This window comes from Lipophrys pholis (genome assembly GCF_963383615.2).
Source record: "Lipophrys pholis genome assembly, chromosome: 2".
Classification (NCBI taxonomy): Eukaryota; Metazoa; Chordata; class Actinopteri; order Blenniiformes; family Blenniidae; genus Lipophrys; species Lipophrys pholis.
This window is the reverse complement of record NC_137636.1, coordinates 20841875-20866380: the sequence shown is the minus strand read 5'-3', so window position 1 is coordinate 20866380 and position 24506 is coordinate 20841875. Positions and strand designations below refer to the sequence as shown.

Here is a 24506-nt window from a genome sequence, read left to right as displayed (position 1 = left end):
CTGAGCTTCTTTCTCTGCCATTCAGGTGGTTTGATCTCCTCCAATAATCATCCTCTATATCAGTTATTCCCAACCTTTTTCTTGAGGGACCTACATTTTTACCATTAAACCTCCGCTGCAGGTTGATTTAATGTCATTTGAGGCTTGTGTGAATTTATCTGCATAGTACTTTTTTTTTTGTCCTGGTTTCGTTAGATCAGGTATTAATTTGTTTTTATATTTCTTCTAGGTTTCAATTGTGTACATTTTCTTTTCGGTAGCATTCTTTCAAATATACTTTAATCCAAGGTTTTCCTTTAGAAGAGTTGATGTTGGACTTCTGATCATCTTTTCTGACCATCTTCCGGTATTGGAAAGTTCAGAGAATTAAAAAGGATGTTGTCAAACACACTTTTTCTCTTTGGCTTTTAACTGAGTCTGAGAGGTTGACTTTTATTGTTTTTAGTTATTTTTATTGCTTTATATTGTTTTATATTGCTTTTATCATATGTTTTATTATATGTTGTTGTTATATATATACTGTATATATATATATATACTGTATATATATATATATATATATATTTATTTTATTTTATTATTTGTCTGTACAGCACTTTGGCCAACGGTGTTGTTTTTAAAATGCTCTATAGATAAAGTTGAGTTGAGTCAATCAGTGAGGCTGAAGATGAAGAAGTGTTTATAGAGTAAAGGTGTTCAATAAGTCTGTTGTGGACACCAAATCATCTTTGAGCAGATTCATGTTGAAAATCCCAGTAACGCACATAATCTATTTTCCTTGTTATTGATTTCTAAAGTTGAGCACAATGTGTCATTAAACATATTTATATCCGAGTCAGATTTTCTATAAATACATCTGAATACAATGGTTTTCCTATGGACTGTCAGTTCTATAAATGCTGATTCAACAAGCGTGTCAAAATCAGCAGACAAACCCTTTCTAGAAATGTAGTTTTAGGTGAGGTTGATGTGTATGAGCGCCGATATTTCTGTGTCTGGTCTGTTTTGAGCCAGGTATCTGTTAAACAACCTTCTAACTGCCCTAAGGCTGTCTGCAGTTTCTATATTTGTGTAAAGGAATATGTATGCAGCTTGCCACCGTTGAGTATGGAGTGAATGAATAATGCAATGTAAAGCATCTTTGAGTTCACAGAAAAAAACTGCTATATAAAACCAATGCATTATTTTTATTATTATTATTATTATTATTATTATTATTATTATTATTATTATTATTATTATTATTATTATTATTATTTTTATTTTTATTATTATTATTATTATGTTTTGACCACATATGTGGACTCCTGGAGCAATGGAAACACCCATCACATTCTGGTAAGTATTTGAAGTATTACTTTTAAGTAGTGATGGCCAAATTAAGCCTCATAAAACACTGCCTTTATTATCTGAGTCCACCAGATGGCACTGTTGCTTTTAAACTCGCGGCTGAAGGCCTGTCAGTGCAGTGTGCTTTCAGACATTTGTTGAACAAACAGCACCATCTAGTGGCTCCAAAAAACAAAGACTGGCTTATGAAGCCTCATTTGGCAACCACTATTTATAAGACTGCATTAGAAGAAATAAGCTGATTTCCTGAACATCTCCTCCAAAGGTGGATGAGCGCAAAATGATGGGCTTTGTTGGACCAAGTTACTGTGACCCTGAAACATCAAGAGTATCAGTGGCAGCCCAAACTTGCCCACCATGGATGCTGCTTGACTCAGGAGGCCCAGCCAAGAACAATGAATGCATGCAAATGAATATACTTTTCAGAAGCCTGACATTCTTTTTTGATTGTTCTTATGTGATACTCTTAACTTTCTGAGGCACTGAATTTTAGGTTTTCAGTATCTGTAAGCCCTAATCAACAAAATTACAAGAAATAAAAGCTTGGAACATTTCACTCCGTGAGTAATGAATCTATATAAAATAACAGTATCACTTTCTGAAATGACGGATGGATTTTTTGAGATGTACTTGTATATATACAATCATGGACGTGTATTTGCACATGTTAATGAAAACGTGAGGACACAAATCTGTCCCTCACATATATTTAATAGCCAAATGTAAGTTGCTATAACATGATTCATTACAATTTATGATGTGACTTTGTTGAATGTAGGGATCACCGTTCTGGTGACCCCAAATTATTGTTAAGTTTACGCAAAGTCTTCAAAAAACTAAAACTAACCAAGTAGAAGTAATGCAGCCACGTGTATGTGTGTGCGTATTCAGATTTTTTTCAGATAGTTTCCTGGGACAAGTCCAGTCAGTCCATTCCTCTCCACCGTCCACCAGCCGTCTTCACCTCGTTCCAGGACTTGGACCACGCTCCCTCTGCTCACAGACAGTTCATCCTCTTCCTTACCAAGCAATATAGGAATGGGAAATGTTAGTTATGTAAGTCTGGTCACATCTTGATTAATTATCACAATTCACAGCATCTGTGTTTAACAAAGGTCTTAAGTTTAACATGAGTAAGGTATCAAAAGAGTCACCTGTGCATTGTACTGATAAAGCACCATATAGTAGTCTTCATCAGTAGGAGCTGTGGCCACTGCTTCTTCTTGCTGGAAGCATGGTAAGGGCGCATATCCTCCGTCTGAACTCGCAACTGAAGCCACAAATGATTTCAAATGTACAAAATGTGTTTTTATTTTTTGGAAAACGTCACAAAAACCTCTGAAATGAAATCATTCTGTCCTGTGATCCACATTATAAAATGTGATTTGGCCACAATTCTGCAACCACCAGCGTCTTCCCTTCTCCCTCCATCCAACTCCAAGTCAGAATTGGCCCGACAGACAGCTTTTGTTACCAGCAAAAAGGAGCCACAATTCAGTGAGTGAAACTCCATGATAAGCCAGGCTTCTCAACTACGGTTCGGATGATAACGTGGAAGAAGTTAAGAATATGGTCTTATCTTCTGTTCTTCCAAATTATGAAACAAAATCATGGGCTCAACAAAATAATAAGGGTGGACGTGTGTCCATGTCTACCCTTGGCAGAGGTCAGAAATCTCTTTAGGTATTGTAGCTTGCTGTTGTAAAGCTAAAAATATTTAGAGATTTATTTATTGTAAGTCAGCCCCCTCATGATCATTTCAGCAAAATTATTACCTTACGTCTTGAAAATTATTGGCAGAGCGTTGTACTGAATCATGTGATATTGCACCTAATGTAGGGAGCAGTGGGTGTCCATTAAAATAAAACTCATCCTATATATAAGAAGAAAAGTACAAAAAGAGGCAATAACATCTCAGAGAAGACGGGTATTGTTGTACTTACATTCACTGATGGACGTCAGTGTGGATCGTGGCGTTTGAGGACCGTCAGTGTTGATGTTGACAGGACTTCCCAGCAGGGGGTCAGAGTACCTGTGTAATCCATAGCAAGTCAGATATTTAGGATAAACACAGTGCCTTTCAGCCAATACAATGCTATAGCTGCTGTATCCGAATTCTGTGTGTCAATGTAAATACATGGAGGCACCCTGTGTGCATTTCAGCCACTTATGTGCATGTGCAGTACAGCCCCGTTTAATTTCAAGTGAGAAACACTTGAAATTTATTCTAAATGTTTCTTTATGTTTGCTGCAAATCGACAGGGAATCACTTCACAAAGACTGAAGCGTGTGCTACTCACACTAAAACATTAGAATCCTGCATGAATAAATCACAAAACAGCAGTTGCTTTAATCAGAAAGTTCAAGTTAATATTTTCACCAAGTCAAAACCCATGTGTTTAACCTGAAACATGTCACCCATTCACAGCCTTGTTTCAGTTGAACTTCACTCCCATTGCTACCTTCTTCTCGGGTCTTGTCTGAATTCAAATTGAGCTGGACCATTGCTGTCTCTGGGCGTCCCGGGCTGGCTGTAGTTTTCAAATATGATGGGCTCTGTGAGAACGAAAGAGAGAAGCTGCTCAGTCAAAAAGTCCCTGTAAAAGGTTTCTGCTCATTTGTAAAGTGAAAGCATAACATTTTTTTCTTCATCAACATACATTTTTCTCACTTCTCTCTTCCATGTTGCAGTTTCCACTGAAGGAAAATCACAACAAATGTAAAACTTGCACCTAACTGAGGTTGACCTTTTAGTAGCATGACAAGTCAGTGTACTTTATAGCAATAAAAGCCTAAATCGAATAGAATGGAACTTAATTCATATAGCACCTTTCACAGACATGAGTTACAAGGCGCTTTACAGCACTAAAAACAGAAAAAATAAAATAGAGATAAGATCATTAAGAATAGAGACGCAAAGAAAACCTACATTGTTATACAAAAAAGTAAAATTGAGTGGTTACAGGTCAAAGGCCTGCCTGAATAAAAAATGTTTTAACGGCTTGATAAAACAAGAAAATAATGTAAAGAAGTGAAAAAAAAAATACAATGGGGTAGTCCATGCAAAAATAAATCTAAGAGGTGTCAATAGTGACGGTGATGGTGTTTTCAAGAGGCCAGTCTAATGGAGGTTATGCAGGGAGCAGGGAGAGCCTGTTAAGGTCTATAATGTACAGAAGAATCCTAATTATTGGAGGTTTGATCTCCCATCTCGGTCTAGAAACATGAGAAAGTGTCCTTGGACAAGACTGAATACCTTGAATGGAAGCTTTTTCTTGTAGTGTGTTTATGAGGACTCAATGGTGTAAAGTGCTTTGAAACTGTTGTAGCTGTGAAACATTTGCCAGAAGATTGAAATCCATTCATCATTGAATTGTCATTCTCATGCTCAAGGAATCTCAGCTTTATTTGGAGGTGATAAAAGTAAAATTAAACATAAAAAGAAGACATTCGTATGGACTAAATCTCTATGTAAAGGTGAGGGGTTTACCTGGAGGCTTTGTTCCTGTACACTTCTTTTCTATGAAGTAGTTGTTGTCTGTGGTGACGTCACAGTGCTCCAGGACCTTCCTCACCTCCTCGTAAGACTGAGGTAAGAAAAAGGAGGAAATTACACTGGAAATACATTTGTGTTTGGTGAACTGTGAAAACGACTTTCTTCAGTTACAAGGGTTTTGTAACAGCGTCACTCAGTAGTTTCAGAGAGAGAGAGAGAGAGAGAGAGAGAGAGAGAGAGAGAGAGAGAGAGAGAGAGAGAGAGAGAGAGAGAGAGAGAGAGAACGCGCGCGCGCATGCAACCACTTGAAATGTAACAGGCGGAAGTGGAGCGAGCGAGCGAGAGACGGGGGAGCTGCAGGCCAGATGAGACGTGAGTGGTGCTCCTGCATTGACGCAAGAAATAAGAAATGTCAGGGAAGAAACGCATCGTCAAGTCAAAGTATGAAGCTGATCACTGGACATTTCACACAGTGGGAGAGTGATCTCTCTCTCTCTCTCTCTCTCTCTCTCTCTCTCTCTGTGCGTGTGCGTGGTGGAGGGGTATGGTGGGATCACACATAAATTGCCATTAAAGCAGAATTACTTTCAGAATGATTTTTTATTGAACACTATTATTGTTGAACCAGTAAGGTATAAACATTTCATACTCTGTTAATGTGACACAGTTAAGTATTATAGATATAGTTTCTTGTTAAGACTTGATTCAACTAAGTTTGTCTGTGTAATCTGAGAGAGAGAGAGAGACAGAGACAAGAGGTGGAGGAAGTGCAGTAAGACAGGGGTTTTGTAGTTTGTTTGTTTTGTAAGTCCAAATCTGTATAATAGTACCCTGGTCATTTCTGTGGCTCTTGGTCTCTGCCCGGTCGGCCACGTCTGATCTCCACTGTTATCACAGGTGAAGTACACCACCAGGAGATGACAGTACCAGTATGAGACTTATTGTTCCGTAGCGTCCACTTTCTTCTGTCAAGTTGGTCACTGTCCAGACCGGTTTTTAGCACGCGCGCTCTACTTTTTTGTTGTTGTTGAATATCAGGACAGTTTGTTGTGATTACTGAAGTAAAGAGGAGGAATCCTGACCTCGTCGTCTTTGACACACTGTATGGAGAGATGATTGCAGTGGTCCCAGAGAGCACATCTGAGCATGTTGATACGATCTCCCTCTAGCTGCTGGAACACCTGAGATAAACAGTAGGAAACAAAAATAAACAACAACATTTATTTTTTTGTTAATGACTTCTATTTTTAATGTGCTGCCTTCACGTCAGTACGCTATAATTGTATGAGTAACTTTCTCCTTTCACGACCACTCAACTGTACAAGCTGGACTGTATGATTTACACACGGGCGAAGGAGCCTTCAACAGAACATTGGGGCACCTACATCTGTCTATGTGGTGGCGGTTCTATTTTTAACCCACCCTAACTATGATGAAGTGCACTTCCTTGACTGGTCAGCATGATGCAGACTTCACGCCGTTCAACAGGTTGTGGTGTGAGGTTTGGTTTATTGTTCTCGGTTGTGAACATATCGCAGAGAGCAGGTTACAGGAAAGAAGTCTGCAGTACCTCACACGTGCTCCTGTGGGTCTCTTCCCAGTCCTGGCGAAGTGATTCTAGCTGGACAATGTTGTTGAAATACAGCTTTTCTGTGTTGGGAATGGGGATAGAGAATGTGCACCTTCTTATTTTAAAAGGTAACGCCTCATTCGGAATTGGCATGACTGCAGTTTACGTGCAGGTTAAAAATAGAAACAGTGAGAGATGAGATGAGATTGGGGTCGTACCTGCTTCATTGGCTGCCTGCCTGCAGTGCTTGATCCGGAGACGTGCCTGTAAAAACAAAGGCTACACATGAGGCGACACACGCGTGACTTATGTGAGAAAGTGTGTGAACATGAGACGGACAGACTGAAAGCGTATTGAGGCTCATTTGCTGGATGGTCCGAAAATTTCATTTCCTTAAAAAGATGTTGTACACACTTCAATTTCACTATGCTCGCTGTTGCACAGTTTCAGAAAGTCCCATTGTTAGTGATGGCCTCGAGATTGGGGAAGCATGTTGATGAACAGAAGTTCACTTATTAAAATCTCACTGCCAGCAAGGTCACCCTGAGCCACATATCACCTTATCCGGCTGAGCGACGGCTCACCATGATCACTGTGACAGTTGTAAACATTTCAGACTCACTCCAAGAGGGCCAAATCGTGAACGATGGCAAATGAACTCAGTCATACAGTAAGTAGGACTCAGCTTAAATGATCCTGGTAAAATAAATGACCTGGGAAATAAATATTTTATTAATCTGGGGAAGCACTGGGGCCCAATGTCAAGGGCCCCAACTTCTCAGGTCATTGAGTAGGGTGGAGTCTGAAAACATGGTGGCAATTTTAAGCGCTCCCACACTGTTTGTGCTGTACCTTCTCAGATGTTTTGCATGAAGAGTTTTTCTCGGCCCCGTGTTCGGCTTCATCAGCCTCCCTGCCTCTCAGCTCGTAGTTCTTCTTTGACTGCAAGAAAGAGACCAAAGTATGAGCTGCATATTTCCACAAAGGACTGAAACAAAACCTGTTCTCGTCAGGGCTGCACCAGACACAACAAAAATATTCACTGGTGTACAATTTCTCAATCCACTAAATATGGCAGTATAGATAATGGGTACAATTTTGGGTTTCACCTACTTCCATGGTCTTCTTGAAGAAGGAAACTTTTCTCCTTTGAACCTTCTCCATGATGCTTTCAAACTGGAACCAGAGGCAGAGCCATGAAAACATTGAATAATGGCATGTCTGTTATGTCTGTTTGACCTGAACTTTTCTATTTTAACTCAGAAATGCCATTCTCAGTTTCATGAGGCAAAAATACACTTGTGTCTGAGGTGTTTTAGAAACTTCGAGCTGCTGATTGTAATATTCAGGTATTACTAATCCTATAGTGAAAGAATCATTTTAAGACTGAACCGCGATTCCTCTCAGCACTTTCAAACCTCACAGTGAAAACTTGTATTTGTCTTTCATACGTTGGTTGTTAAGTAACAGAAATTGCTCAGTACCTTCTTCCTCTGTTCTTTTTGACGTTCTCTGAATGTCTCAATCTTTTTTACCTCCTCTTTCAATATATCAGACAATTGGATGTGAAAGTTCCCAACGTTCTCGATTCCTGCAAACGGATTAAAAGAGCAACGTGACTCATTTCAGTCAAACACCACAGTGGTTGGATTTATGCTTTGGGAATAACTTACGAGTTTTTAGCTGTTCAAAAGATGCTTTCAGCGTGCTGCGGAAAATAATGCACACGCATCAGAGATCAATTAGTCACGACTGCAAAGTTCCTCCTTTTAAATTTTTTTTTGTAGGTTGTCCTGCTAAAAAGTATAAATTAATAATCTACCATTGTCTTTGTTATCTAATAGACACTACGACAGCAATCAGATTCACATCACACCATACAAACTTTGCCAGCGGTATTTTTCACTTAAAAAAAAAAAAAAAAACCACTTAATCTGCCAGCATTTGTTGTTTTATTAGTTGCTGGTCATTTTTCTCTCAGTGACTGGACACAGTGGTGATTTCTGTGGCCGGTTTCCTGTTCAGTGTCAGGGGAGCAAAGCTGTTACTGTAGTTGACACACACTCTTGTACATTCAGTGTCTTTTTTTATCCGTCTGTCTCACAAGTGTGTGATTCCAGCTCAAAGAAAGAACTGAGTCAAATAAGCCTGACTGACTGCTCTTTCATATTTTTATGCTCATCAGCGTTAAAACTTTAAAAACTCAACGGCGTTTTCCACACATGTCCAGTCGGTGCGCGCAGCTCTTCGGAACTCAGACATTTTTGAAGACAATGAGATGTTTTTCACCAGATCTCGGCGTTCCCTCCGGCTTTGCGAGCGATCGTCACCAGTTCCTTCCCATACTTCTCCTCTGCTGAGGCCCTGAGCAGAACAAGCAGACAGATGCATCACTCTGCAGGCCAAAAGCTCAACTCTTAGTTTCCACAGTAAAGTGTTACAAATGCAGGAGGCTGGTGAACGCTGTTCACACGCATGACCCACTTTTTTGTCAGCTTTTGTCACATTTTACGGTTCACTTCAGGTTAGTCTCTGTTTCCTATTCTGCATTGCCGATGGACGACTCTAGATGAAAGTGAGGATTTGCGTCATTAAACAGAGGCCCTGTGTTTGCAGAAAAAGATGCTGAATACGCAAGTGATTTGCTAATATTTTGAAAATCATTGCAGTAATCGAGGCGCAGCAAAGTTATATTTAGTGCTTGTATGAGTACATGATGCTGTTTCTGAGGAGTTTAAATGAAACATTTTCCTGTCATGATAATAATGGTAGTCATCAGCCTGCCTGTGCTTTTCTAAGCAATTCTGTGGCCGATCGTTTATAAAACTCGCCGAGTTTGCTCAAATCTAACATCTAACCTCATCTTCAAAAGCTCCTCCATGTCTTTGCACATCTCCCGTCCATCTCGTAACCTTTGGATCACAGCGTCGTATCCAGCATGGCACGTGAAATCTGACCCCTGTGTTAAAAAAAATAATTAAGAAAATCGTAGAAGAAACTCAGTAACATGCAGCATTACCCAACATCTGTTGCAACATGTTCTTGAGTCAGTCTTTGGCTCTTTGCTTGTTAAAAATGCAGAACTAACACTCGGACTCGACTAAAATAGCGACGAGACATGGCAGTGCGGTCGGGTCTTTGTAAGATCTATTGTAGATCAGGCTTCAAAAGTGGCAGTTCAACTTGTCTAGATCAGTACAGCACAGCACTGTGAACTTTGTTGCTATTTACAAAGCGGAAATAACGAATGAATCTCAATCGATGGTACGGCCTCACATTGATCTCTAAAGTATAAGAGCATGGACATCTGGTAAACTGTCTTTATCTATGATTGACAAGTTTTGACATCAACGGGATATTAAAATAAGCTGGATTTAATCAACAAATATCAATTACAAGCATAAAATGTACTGTATGTGACGTTGAAGGCAGTTCATTACAGTTTGAATGTCTTTTTTTTTTTTGTACCCAGTTCACATTTGCTATACAATGTGTATTTGATGGTAATTTATTTGGCATTGTGAGTTCAAGGCATGAATACGTGAACTTTCAGTAATGAGCACGGACAGCTTTAGCAAAGCATGAAACCAGGAAAAAAAAAACTAGACTCACCCAGAAAGCATCTTTAAACATCAGAGGGGTCATCTTGTCTCTTCTGTCCTTGAACCCGTCACAGTTCTTCAGCACAAACTTCACTCATGAGCAGTTCTTGTCCGCATTCAAGTGTTTTCCTTGCACAGTACCTTGCAGCCTTGTGTATGTTGTTGTTGGTAAAGTGTATTTAAGAACTCGAGCTGTAGAAATGTCCGTGAGTCATTTTGAATGAGGAAGAGTTTGTGTCCCATGATGTCACGGACCACAGGCAGCTCAGCCCACATGCGAAACCCAATCTCTGTCGCTTTCATTTGGAAGAAGAAGGTTGCATGACTTGAACGTTTAAGTACCTCATGTATAGGTGTCTGCCCGGACAATGCTACAACTTGGCCCCTCTATGCATATGTAGGCAATGCTTCGTGTTTATTTATTTTTATGTCATTAAACTATTGATTTGCAGTAAAAAGCTCCTAGTGCAGCCTGGTTTCAGTCACACACGCTGAGAAATTGGGTTATCACCCAGTTGATACAGTATTTACCACCATGAATATTGGCTGAATTGTGTACTTGTCTTCACTTATATTTTATCAAAGAGCAATTTTTTTAAGTTAACTCGAACAGGTTAGATGATGAGTTGAAGGGAAGCGCTACTATAGAGCAATTTAAAGAGAGTTACAGGAGGATTTTTTTAACAGCATATGCAGACGAGGAAGGGTTAAGTTGAGAGGTCGCATTGTATGTTTATGATTTCTGGGCATTAGGTGAGAGGGTGATGTATTTTTGTTAACACATATCTGTATTGCGAGAAGAGGGTAGGAATTTATCAGAAAGGTTTTCTTACTTCTCCTTTTCAAGCTTTGTTTTGTTTTTGTTTTTTTACTCACTGATTTTATGTTTGAAATAAACAAACAAATTCAATTCAATTTATTCCAAGAAGTCATACGTATATATTTATTAAATAATACATGCATCTTGCTGTAAATTTGTCTACATTCTCACTATTTTCTGCATTCTTATTCAGTTCTATTTTTATTTTTCGCATAAACTCAAAGGCAAATAGCATGACGCGTTTTAAAATAATAAGACAATCGAAGTTAGAATGAGATCTAAATACGTGTACAGCTCATTAGATTAGAATACATTGGAAAAGTTCATATTGCCCATAATTTTATTCAACCAATGGATAAAAGGTGAGAACATGTGGTTTCTGGTCAATAATACAATAATATTAATATGTCTTTATAAGGTTTAGATTCCAGAGGTCGAAATGATGACTATTATTTTATTTTTTAATGCGGCAAACATAACTACTAGATTTAAGTTAACTATATAGTTAAGTTATAGCTAAGTTTGATCCCGTTTTGAAGGAGAACCATGGATTCTTATAAGTCCTTAAAGGGTTTGGAATAAGAAGTTGCCGCAAAACAACCTCATGGCAAAATGCCAAAAGCTCTACACTATTTTAGATTTATGTCAATTGAAAATGTCCTCAATTCTGTATTTTTAAATGATATTTGCTAATCTAAATAAATGTAATTGTTGGTAAATCCTACATGCTTTACAAGTTTTTAACATCAACTACATCAGATCCCTCACTTGGTTTATGTGAAGGTTTTCACTGTTCAGGTTGCTGTGAGTCGTATGTTTGACAGTGGACACTTGGAGGAGTTTAATGTGCAAAATGCACACGGACAGTTGAATCAGTATGTCAACAAATTTGCCATTATTATTAAAATCATTTAAATAATGCATCAGCTTTTTTTTCATTAGTACATTCTAGATATGAACACAAGGGGGAGACAAACGCCCTTCAAAGTCACTAATCCGTCATTATTGCTGGGTGTGACTCTGGGGTCAAAGCCACCTACTGCTCAGACTCAACAGTTCCTAAATCTCTGTGGGGGGGTGGGTCAAAGATAAATTCCCTAATCTCTCAGTCCAGTTGAGATGAATACAAACCTGTGCCTCAGGCGTCTGTCAGGGACACCGCAGAGACACGTGAATGAGCGCATAGAAGCTCGCTATTGATTTTCAAAGTGAGCAGGACACACCGCGGTGTCTCTCACCGGCCGCTCAATGAGATGTGTGAAAATCTTTGGCTCCCTCACAAAGCCAGGGATCATTCTGTCACACACCTAACAACATGTTAAAGGGATAGCACAGATCAATACAGCCAGCTGAGAATAATTCAGTCTGCTTCTCTTTATGATTGTATTTATTTTCTCTCAATGCACATTTTGAAATCATTGCTCTATTTTTAAAAGTGTTGTCCCAGATGATCAAATATTTTTATTGTTAGTTATTTATTGACTGATCAGGCAGCATTTACCAATGGTAATATATGTAGGAGCTCTGTCAGTACATTCTGAACTACACCAAATCAAACAAGCACTGTGTAGTATGTAGGCCCTCAATTTTAAGCTTTTTGACAAGACATACTTTTTTTTAATCCATCTGAAGAGTTTAGTTGCAACTTACTGAAATACATTTTGTCAGTGTGAAATATGATTATTATCAGAAAAACTATAAAAATGTCCCCCCTCAAGAATTATTTGTTGTTGTTATTCTTTTAAAAGACTAAACATATTAGTCCCTAATGGATCAGTTAACCAGGATGTGTATTCTGTTCTTTATCAGTCATTATTAATTCAAAGTATTGTAGTTTGAACAGCCTTCTTTTTCAGGAGATTGTAATTCATTTTGAAGCTTCACATCAAAGTCTCGAGTCGCCATATTTCGGTTCAAAAGGAGAGTAACAGTTTTTTTTTTCTTCACACCAAACACCTACCAGTTAGAGCGAAAATAATCCTTCCAGGCCGAGGCTTACAAGTTTTCGCTTCAAGATGTCTGAGTCGGTGGCGCTTGGCCTTCACTGTGACCCCGTTTGAGGCCTCAAATGGAGGGACAAGCCCTGGGAATCAGCTGCGCTGCCAGGGGCTGAACACACACACACACACACACACACACACACACACACACACACACACACACACACACACACACACACACACACACACACACACACACACACGCTTCCTACACGTCTCCCACTCGTTTTCTCTCCCTCTCTCCCTCTCACACTCCCCGGAGTGGCAGTTATTGAACTGTGACAAACGAGCCGTGTCAGACCAGTCCCCCTACCTGGGGGATTGGCTAAATGACCTTTCCATTACCCGACCACTGCTGTATTCCCCCTCCACAGATAGAGTTACACAGGCAGCCACACGGCCCATTTGGCAACACCAGTGTCACCATTGCTCCCATTAGCCACGACATCCACCCACAAATTCTCACAATTATTTCATTTCGTTTTTGTTTTTTTTTCTCTCTCATTTATTTCCATTTATTTAATTTTTAAGCTTTTATATCAAGAGATGAAACCTCGCGATGTTCCTATTGATTTTGCACTTCTCGGTTGCACTCACTCGAGGGGGTCTGGACTGTATGTGCGTGCCGAGTGATGAACATGTGATGCCAAAAACAGCTTTTGCCTGGTTGCTTGGGTTCATGCACATGTGTGACTTATCGCTGCCCGTGTGTATGTGCGTGTATGAATGTGCGCATGTGCCTGCATGTGTGTATTGGTGTGTGAGCCTCTGGCCTGCAAAGTGTGGGACTTAACTGGTTTTCACACATTCTCCATCCTCCATTCTTGCTAATCCCCTGTTGACCATTGGCACCAGCCCTGAATCTCACCAGATACTTTCGGGGGAAAAAAACGTCTGAGAAGAGAATGAAGAGGGGGTTGAGAGGAGTGGAGTATAAAGGTTAAAAGTGAGGAGTGGCAAAGCAAAGAGGATGCAAGTGGAAAGAGAAGCGGGATAGCTGAAAAACAAGCAGACTGAAGAAGTTAATACAGGAGAGGGGAAAATGTAAAAATAAGAGCAAAAAAATACTTTTTCTTTTTCTTTTTTTTTACCAGGACAGAGTGTATTGCACTGCTGGTCAGGAATGCAACGAAGGGAGTCCTTGGCCACATTAGTGGAAACCTGTTAGGAAGCTGACAGATGGAGAGCTAATGATGTGTAGGCACAAGGGCAGGGCCTGTAGTTGCGAGTGAGACGATCTGTAGTGGCTGTCATAATACAGCTGAAAACCAACAGCTGAAGGAGGCGGAGAGAGGGAGAGCAGGAGAAGAAGAAAGAGCAGAATCATGCTACCCCCAGAAAGTGAGCCGGGGCCATTCTCATGTTTGATCTGCGCCTGGCTCCGAATGAAACATTTATTAGCTGTCCTAATCTTCAGTATTACTGCGAAGACCGCTGGCCATAATCAATTTGATCCTCATGCGACTGGTACTCCCTGATGTGCCTCTCTGGACACTTGGGTGAATGTAGCATGGCCACACACACACACACACACACACACACACACACACACACACACACACACACACACACACACACACACACACACACACACACACACACACACACACACACACACACACACACACACACACACACACACACACACACACACACACACACACACACACACAATGCATGTTTGTGTGGCTTTTTTTTTCTGTTCTCAGTATAAATATTTGATCAGCTCTGATGTCACATAATGCGATCATGACCGTGATTCTGTTTCTTTGATGGCTTTAAAATGTGCATGAATGCATGTGTGCGAATGCACTCTATACAATCTTGGTTAAAATAAAATAAAAAAACCATGGTGATGTGGGGAAAGGAATGTGTGTCAGGGTTTGCATGTGTGCAACGTGTGCCGTTTTCAGTTGAAGGCTCTTGCAGATTGTAGGATTTTAATAGTCCCTTCAGTAGACGAGCTTGTCGTGCAACACAAATTTGCCCAGTGTCCCGGCCGTTCTCCCTTCTCAAGGATGCACCCTGTCCTCTTCACCAGCTCCCGTGACCTTTGCTCTTCTCAGGATCCCCTCTTTTCTCCCACTCCCTGCCTCTCTCTATCCTACATATTACTAGCCTTGCCTTGTCTCTGTAGAGCTTGCCACCCCGCACCAGGCTTTACCTTTTCATGTGCGTGAAGTTCTGTGTACTGCACTTGCGCATACCGATATGTGTACTTTGACAGTCAGCGTTTGCACCATGTGTCTAGGCGTGTGTAGTAAAACCACAAAGGGAAAACTGCTAATTTGCTAAGTGGTTTCATCCAGGACAGATTCTGCTTGGCTTCACTCCTCTGATCCAGGCCACAAGGGAAGGCAAAGTCCGCCCAGACTGAAGCCAACACACGCAGGCACTGTTTGGGCCAGGCTCCATTCTTGCTTTGTTGTTTCAGTTTTTTTTTTTTTTTTTTTTTTTTTACTTACCGGTAAACATTGTGGCAATGTGTGTGGGCATACACGTAGGACTGTGTCTGCCTAGAGAAAGATTATGTGCATGAAGGCACATATTTGGCTTTATGTTTGTAAAATGTTAAAGTCTAAAAAGTGAACAGCAGTCTGTCATAGGAGTCTAATAAAAAGTATATTTTTTTCCCGTTGTTGTGGTGATTGCTCCATCTTATATATCTGGAGCCAACCCCAGCTGACTGAATGAATGCAGGGTGTAACCTGAACAGGTCTCCTGGTCTTCATGGAGTAAAACACTCACATTTACACCTACGAGCTATTTGGAGTCTCCACTTAACCTGAAACAAATGTTTTTTGAACTGTGAGGGTAAACCATAAGATCTGAATGAAAAAAAACAACACACATGCACAGGGACAACATGCAACTCTACACAGGAAGGCCCTCAAGCTCATCCTGGACTCAAACCAGGGACCTTCTCACGATGACTGGAAATTGCTAACCACTGTTCCACAGTTTGATTGACTATTAATCAGTGTGCAGGAAAGATGGTGAACTACTTGAAGCTGTTTTTTTTTTTATCTTTATTTGAACACATCTTTATGATTATAAGGCGCAACTGTAAAAGCATGAACTCTACGTGATGATACATACACAGAACAGCAGGTGGTGCTGTTGAGTTACTGAACTCGCTTGTCTTTCCAGTTGTCCTGCATCCCACCCATTCATATCATTTAGTTTTCTGTTCAGTATCAACAGGGGACGTTGAGGCCTTCTCTCCGGCTTGTCCACCACATGCAGAGCAGGCTGAGCTCTGATAATGACACTGCTGCCGTTTTCAACATCACAGGTTCCACAGGAATGACTGCAGCATTTAACTTATTATAATTTAAGCAATACCTGATTGTGAAGGAAAAAAAACCCAACAACCTCTTTACTCACTTTTAATTTTTTTTTTTCTTGCACATTTTCTGAGGACAATACTTCACAATTTACATTATGATGAGTTGCTATTTTATACACCCTTAACATAGACTTTTAAACGTTTAAACGATAAATTAATTAATCCCGCTACATAACTTCGAAAGGAATTTACAGAAGTGTAAATGCTCAACTCGTAATATAGACATTTCATTCAGTTTTTATAAGTCCATTAGTGAGAGTTGAGAGAACCACCATATCTGTTTATATTTTTTATGTATGTCAAAGAAAATAAAACAATCAGTGTAATAATACTTTCATACAGACGTAGGACTTTTGTGGGAGCTTCCTCAGCAGCTCTGAATGACAGCTTGTCTTTGGTCTCGTGTCGCAAATGCAGGTTGGTTGTCGGTGATCCATCAGACAGTCTTTATTGCTGTGGTAAAACTGAGGACAGCACAGGCTGCTTTTTGCAGTATTGCATTGGAAAGACGACGGCAGCTGTTGATTGGCTGAGAGGTTGAGTTTGTGCGCCACACTCTTCTTTACCTCATTCTCAGATTTACTACAAATGAACACTTTTATCAACGATAGGATCATATACCCAACAATATATATTAAGCGGTGATGTACTGTCTAGGTTCAGAAGGATTTTAGATAATTGCTCAGAGAAACAATCAACCAAGGCTGTATTTTACACTTTACATTTTTCTGTTTCTCACATAAATAAAAAAAACAAACAAAAAAAAACAACATAATTTTTCAGGGTGAGCATTACAGTCTCATTAATGATCATTAAATGGCAGATGATTCATTTCAAAGACTTCTGAACAAATATTTCTATTAAGTGCTTTGAGAAAACCAACAACACGGCAAACCAAATTGATGTAGAGACATGAGAACATATTAAACAAGTTAAAACTCCTAAAAGAATTTGAAACCGTAAATAAAAACAGTAAAGCAGTGAAAACAAAAATAACTTTTGTCTCAGACTGACTTATAAGCCTAAGAGGGATTAAAAAAAAGATTTTAGGAGAGCCTTTAAAATCACATCACTGTACACTAGTCTTCAAACACGAGAATAAGAGTAATTTTAATAAATCTCTCATATTACAGGCTAAATGAGCTTATGTTATCTTCAAAAAAAAGAAATGGTGCCGTAAAAAACAATCCTCAAAAAGGCCCATTATTAGTAAAACAAGATATACAATGTAGGCTCAGTGGTTTATGGCTTGATGGGGTTGTGTGCTGTTGTGATCCTACATGTAATGTGCGTACTCTCACGACAAGGAGAAACAAAAAATCGAATTCAATAGATATATGGTATATATCCATACAATGAATTAGTGTTGGCGTGAGTGTGGCTCCATCCAGGCGTGTTTATTTATGCAGACAGGCAGGCAGGCCCAGGTATCGCAGTTACAGTGGTGTTGTGCTATGCGGTGGTGTGCATGATTATCGACCAGCGTGTCATGCAGGATAAGGCCCAGTGTGCCTCTGTTGACTGCTTTGCGGTCAGCACTGCAGGGAGCAGGATTGTGGTTAGCCTACAGACAGCCGAGCCTGTGTAAGAAGATCAGCCGTGCGAGTGTGTGCGTGTGTGCGTGTTTGTCTTCTTCTGCCGCCGTGCCCTCCCTCTATTGTCTTAACACACGGTGTGTATGACTTCAATATTTCTTATTGTGCCACTTCTTTGTGTCTCTGTTTTTCTCTGTACCTTTGTCTTTTTGCTGTCATCTGACACACACACACACACACACACACACACACACACACACACACACACACACACACACACACACACACACACACACACACACACACACACACACACACACACACACACACACACACACACACACACACACTTTCAAGTAGTGGGGAATTGCCTAAGGCCTCAAAGGAGCCACCAGTTCCACTAATGGCCCTGTTGGGTGACGGTCTATATTTTTGCCCCAGCAAATGATATACTATGCACCAAATGTTTTGAAGTCATCACCAGGCTGCTTCACTCTTTGAATAACCACACATATAAACTATAATGCATAAAAATTTACATTCTTCTGTCTACTCTTCAATCTCATGCTCATTTGTCTCACGTATTTTTTTTTGATAGTTTTTCAGACCTTTTCCGCTTTCCTTATAGCCGTTCGTGTGCACATGTAAACTGCAGTGGTCGTAAAATGCGTGCAGGATCCGGGCCCTGCAGCCGGAGCTGAAGGATGGCTCTCATAAATGGCCAGAGCTTCGCACAGGACAGGCAGAGATGCGGGTTTTTTGCCATGCTCTGATTCTTCCACCGTCCTGATGATGGCACTATCCCAGAGAGCTTCATCAATTCTTCATGCGGCCGAGCACTAAACACAAACAATATCTGACGGAGGTTTGCCACAGGCATGCTCCGAGCACCCTAAAGCCCCTCTTCCTCTGCCCCTCTCAGTATGTTTTGCAAGCTTGAGCAGTTTCGATATGGTCGCGGTAGAATGGGGACATCTCATTCAACATCAAGTCAATTGTTTGATGTGATGTATTTAACCTCGACTGTGCCTGATTCTTGTTGTGACACACAGGAGCTATTGATTGTGGTCTTGTTGCCGCTATTACACTTTTGCTGGAGTTTTTCAGCGCACGTCAACCGAGAAGCCGAGGGACAACAGCGACATTGCTCCCACTTAATTCTTATCTAAACAAGACAACAAATTCCATACAAACATTTGATGTAAAATTTGAATTATCCAGCAATTACATGATCATTTTACCTACTAGGAAGTCATTGCACACAAGATGCAGCACGTTGTGTGAGTCCATACGATTTATCTACCTGCTATTTACAATTAAATCAGAATAATGACATCATCATTATCTTCTATCAACACTTTTACATTCAAATCTGTATTCAATCATTCATCATACAATATAATATACGAGGACTCTTCATTTTTTTATGTTGCTTATCCTGTGTTTTATTAGCATCAGCAAAAATGTCAGTGATGCTCAGTTCTTCTTGCGTCTGTATATCTTCCACTGACGTGCACGTCATGATTAATGAATTTGTTTGAATAACACCAACACCCCTTCAACCCAGAGCATGAATGTCTAATTAGTTTTTATCAAACACTGTCTCCTACCTTGTCTTGATTTATGTCACTTCCTACATTGTAGGACACCAGGCACTTATGGCTGTCTTGCAAGTGAATACTGTTTGTGTAATTTGTGGCAAAACACATGAGACTGTAACAAAACTCATCCTCTCCGCTCCTACACGGCACCGTTTTTTACTCTTACTAACACTAGATGCTGTCATGCCAACAGTTGTCTCATAGTAAAAGATAGTAAGAATATTGATTTCTACTCTCATGGGGTGATTTCTCTCATCCATCTCGACCGTGGTGAGATCAGCTGTGTTGCTCATTCATTTTCTTGGACGACGTGGTCATTTCTCGGTTGTCTTAATCGATTACAGGTATCCAGAAGCTTTTTGTTTTCTCTCTGTTGTATTTAATCTGAATATATGATTATAATCTGAATTTTAGTGAGGATCTGAATTTATAGTCCCAAACGTCCTGCAACATTCTGGAATTTTATTCACCGTATCAAATCATAAAACTACCTTTGTTGTTTTTTTCATGTTTACTCTCGATTTTCTGCAAAGTTCTAAAAAAAACTGCTTTGTGTTTTGAAATGCAGATTGATCCAAAATTAGATATTACATTTTTATTTGAATTTTTTTTCTCCAGTATCAGATTTGCCTGTTTTAAGATTGATTATTATATGTTTGTTTGTTTTTGTTTTTTTACACTGATCATACGGTAGTCCTCCTTTCACTGCTATTACTCTGGTTTACATAGTAACACTGGTTTATTTATTTTTTTCATGAAAGACACAAACAAGCCCTAATGCATTACTTTTAGGCCTTTAATGTCCGGATATTTTTTTTAGATTATTATTTTATATCTATAGAAATGTTGGAAAAAAATGCTATGAGTAAATCACTTCAGTAATTTAATATTAGTATGTGTTTTTACTGAGAAACTCATGTCACAAATGAGTAAAATGTTGGTAAATCTTGTCTGTGATTGCATGGTCATACTGCGTAAATCCTGAAGTTATCATAATCGGTAGCATAAGGACACAAATGTCTATTTATTGGCTTTCATTTACATTTTTAATGTTGTAAATATCGTAGATGTAGTAGTTATATATGTCAAATCCTCTTATTGGTGACGTTACAGTAACAAGGGTTCAATAAAAGCACGTCCGGCTCACAGTCACCACCACAGAATCATTTTTAAAAATGCAGGTTGAAGAGGAACCACAGTTTCAAAATAAATAAAAAAAAATCTCCTGCTTTGTGGCTGCCAGGGTTTCCATCCTTTCTCAGCGTTGCTCTCCATTTATCGCCTGATGAGTGCTCACCAGAACCACCCTCTTCCCACTGTTAACCAGCATCCATAATAAGGCGTGGTGGCACAGACATCTTTCACTAGTTGGCTTGTCATTAACTAAAAGCATTGTGGAGCTTTACTCCCAATTACCACTCCTCTCACAGCTCCCATAAATCACGCTCTGCCGTCTCTCGCAAGCAGCAGTCTTGTCTGACCTGTCTTCAACCCGCTTCAGTCTCCGTACAGGGGACTCCTCTGATCAGCCTGCTCAGTCGTATTTGTAGTATCGGCATCGTTATAGGGAGTAACTTTACCTCCAAAGATGTCCCCCTTTATATTGAGTGCAAACGGTGCTTTAATTGCGGGAGGTTTCGGCCAGAGCAACAACAGAGACCTCATCATTTAAGCTGTTATGATCTTTTAATGGTCTTCTATTACTGTATCGTTATCCTAAAAGCCAGCCACCACTGCCGCGGGCTCTCACTTTGATATCACTTTCATTAAGAGGAGGCCAGGATCATTTGTAGTGGCATTTAAGTCATTTGTTGAGGGTGTGGGGATGTGTTTGTAAATGTGTGTGTCTGTGTGTTTATAAAGCAGACTAGCCGAGGTGCAGTGTATTTTTATCTGGATGATCGATCTGTTTCAACCTCTCCCTCTCTGCTTCTGGGTGTAGAAGCCGTGACCTTCAGTGTGGGAGGTATCAGTGAGCCATGTGACCTCCGCTGTGGGCCACTGCTGCTGCACAATTTACTAATACACACAGAGCCGCATTCACCTGCTTGCACATGGCTTATATTGTATGTACATAATGAATACATGCAACAAAAATTGAGCTGTGATGAGGTGAAGTTCACTGACTCCACCTGTCAATCACCACTGCTGTACATACAGGACAATTCCTTTTTTCCTTTTTCTCCCTGTATTATGTCTTTTTTTGCTGTTTCACACACACACACACACACACACACACACACACACACACACACACACACACACACACACACACACACACACACACACACACACACACAGGGTAAGGGTTTCGAAACACAAGATTTCTGTTGTCTTTGTTTGTCGTCAGCACCTTCTCAGGCGGTTGAAGTTTCGCCTTCTCCGGAATCAGCCGAGCGCTGCAAGGGGGTCCGTTTGTGTGTGTGTGTGTGTGTGTGTGTGTGTTTGCGTAGCAGAGTGCGAGTGTGTGTAAAGTATTGTGTGTCTAAGTGTGTATGCCGAGGGGGAGAAGGAGGTGGAGGACTCAGTAGCTGCAGGGCTCTGTATTGATGTCCGCTGCCTCCCCCCTGAGGCCCAGCTCTGTGGGATAGTGTGTCAGTAGGACAAAGGCATGGCGCCATCCGTCCTGCTCTATGGGCCAGTAACTAGAATTAATTACAAACCAATCGAATCCGCTGCAGCCAATTGGTAAACTAATTGGTAATTTCAGCTGCCCATCTAGCCATGGATGGGCATCTAGCTGTGGCCACTGATGCTGGGTCTAGATGGAAACCTTTACATGGACTTTGCTGACCTAACCGTGCCCAGACAGAGAAGAGCTTTCAGCTGCAGGTTAACCAAATCTACAGAGCTACATAAATCACTTATGATTTCAGTGGTTTAGTAATTCACACTCCCAATTCCCCTACAGAGGTAATTCTTCTCCTCTAAATTCCCAATTAGGAAAATCTGAAGATCTGAAACTACATCTGAAATCTGTATGAAAGTAGTAAAATGGTAAAAAAAAAAAGAAGGGGTGAGACATGTTCACATCCGAGAAATCAGATGAGATAAAACCTCTGATGTTGGAGAATCTCATTGCCCACGTCTAGCCCAAAGCATAATTTTTTTCATTCAAGTAATTTGCTGAAATATTGTGACACTGTGACAGACAAAAAAACTAACTAAAACCAACAATGTGATCCCACGGTTAAAGACTATTTGACGAACGAACGAACGAACAAACGAACAAACGATACTTTTCTTATTCTCATTTCTCTTGAGCAACTTGGTCGTGAAGTTTGTCAGAGTTGGCATGCTCTTTCTATGCAGGGTTTGCATGTTCTCTCTCTGTGTGTTTAGGTTTTGTCTTTGTATGCCGGTTCCCTTCCCTAAAGTAAAACACGTGTTTGAGGGTAAATTGCTTATACTGTAGGTGTGTTTGTGTTTGTGTGTGTGATGTGTGTTTTTGTGTTTATTCTGTCTTCACTCATAGCAAGATCCTAACAACGCCAGCACAGCAATACCTGAAGCTGGGCACAAAAAACTAGATTGACGGATTCATTTTAGTTTCATAGTCACTGTATCATGACCGAACACACAGATAACACATGGAGCGGTTGTGACTTAACTGGAAGAGCAATTTGTTCCCCCATTCAAGACACTGCCCCCCAACAGTGTGTGATTGATCATGTACAATGCATTAAGACTGCTAAAGCTGCAAAATTTGCTTCATGACAAAAGTTCATGTAGAAGAAGAGTGTACAATGAAAAAAAAAAAATGTGACTTGTAGTTTTTTTCCCCTGTGCACGTGCAACCATTTTAAAAAGTCTGGTCTAATGTTTGAACGGTGTTTTATGTGACTTTCACACTTTGCATATAGGCTCCTTCGGCCAAAATGCCTGTCCGTTTCACAACAAGGTGAACTATCCCTTTAACGTTTTTCCAGGCCCCTCACAGTCCCAGTCTTGTTCAAGCAGACACCGCTGGTCAGGTCATGCTTCACTGGTCGTAGTCTGCCACAGCTTCTTGTTGCTGCTTGCGTTGTGGAAGTGGTGGATGCGAGGTTCAGGTTACAGCTCTTTCCAGCGTGGCCTGGTGATAGGGCACATGATAGAGCTGCTGCCCCCGCTGATCCCCTTCAGACATTCCCCACAAATAACCCCATTAGCTGGGACCGATGCCCCTATTCTTCCAGCGCATTCATGGATACTCTCTTCCTTTCAGCATTTCCATAGCCACGGTAAAAGGCAAGTCTAACGCTATGAAATCGTGGGAGATATCAGTGGTTTGCTGAAGCAGTCAGTTCTTAAAACCTCCTGCACACTTGTGGTTTCCTATCGACGATGCTGCTCATCACTGCAGTGTCATCCCCGCCTTTGACGGACTGAGAAAAAGTCCTCAAAAAGGACAGTTGTCTGTGTTTCAGTGAGCCGTCAACGTGTCTGGCTCTCCCCGTTTGGGAGGAAGTGCATGAAGGAGGATGAAAGGCATGTCGAGGTGCCAGGTTTCTGGGAGAACATCAATCTCCCAATTAGGCCTGAAATAACCTGGCCTGGCCTGACACTTCCTGTCTGCCTGAGAGAGAGAGGGGGAGAGAGAGAGAGGGAGAGAGAAAGAGAGGGAGAGAGAGAGAGAGAGCAGGAAGGTGTAGGGAAAGTGTGAAAGACAATAAATGAAAATAAATGTAGCGGAAGAGAGGATCACTGGACCAGTCAGTGAAATGGAACATTTGTAATAAGAAGACCATTGGCAGGCAAATGTATGATTTTCTTTGATGCTGATTTTAATTGTTTTACTGTTTGATGTCATTGTGCTGTGCAAAGGATTGCATCTTATTTATTACCCTGGAGGTTATACTGTCTGTATAATAAAACTGGACCTGCCAATTGAACACCCAGAAGACTGTGAAAAGATTTCCCTAACAGTAGATCAGCTCCACTTATTGAAATGAGTGATTATTAAAATCACCACATGTATGTTTTGTATTTTATTTATTTATTGCTTGATGCATGAAAAAAGGCCTTACATGTGCCAAAAATGTCAGTTCTGTCATCTCAAAAATTGTCAGCCTCATTTCATCTTGCTCAGCCCTTTGCCGCTTTGTACCTCAGGATGATGAAGTTAGTAAGTCAGAGATCAAGTGTGTCCGACATGAGAGGTGAAAACAGCATTTGTGTGGATGTGACAGATGATAGCTGAA

At 40.5% G+C, this 24506-nt stretch overlaps 1 protein-coding gene across 1 annotated transcript; it reads right to left on the bottom strand.

Moving 5' to 3' along the window:
- Positions 1-1795: 1795 nt before the first annotated feature.
- Positions 1796-13101, bottom strand: LOC308127515 (proline-serine-threonine phosphatase-interacting protein 1-like). Its single transcript, XM_080492615.1, has 16 exons — positions 12799-13101; positions 10029-10094; positions 9275-9375; positions 8706-8780; positions 8090-8124; positions 7901-8007; positions 7530-7592; positions 7269-7358; positions 6635-6680; positions 6417-6496; positions 5929-6027; positions 4841-4937; positions 3813-3906; positions 3294-3382; positions 2505-2620; positions 1796-2369 (listed from the first exon to the last, which is right to left on the bottom strand). Exons 2-16 carry the CDS (start codon positions 10059-10061, stop codon positions 2238-2240), a joined length of 1257 nt encoding a protein of 418 aa, XP_080348741.1. The 5' UTR covers positions 10062-10094; positions 12799-13101; the 3' UTR covers positions 1796-2237.
- Positions 13102-24506: the final 11405 nt, after the last annotated feature.

Excerpts from the sequence above, each read along its gene's own strand:
- LOC308127515 (XM_080492615.1), bottom strand. The coding sequence starts at position 10,061 with ATGACCCCTCTGATGTTTAAAGATGCTTTCTGG. Across the intron at positions 7,593-7,900 it reads AAAAAGAACAGAGGAAGAAG|TTTGAAAGCATCATGGAGAA; the intron begins GTACTGAGCAAT and ends CTCTGGTTCCAG. Across the intron at positions 4,938-5,928 it reads AGTGTGTCAAAGACGACGAG|TCTTACGAGGAGGTGAGGAA; the intron begins GTCAGGATTCCT and ends TTCTTACCTCAG.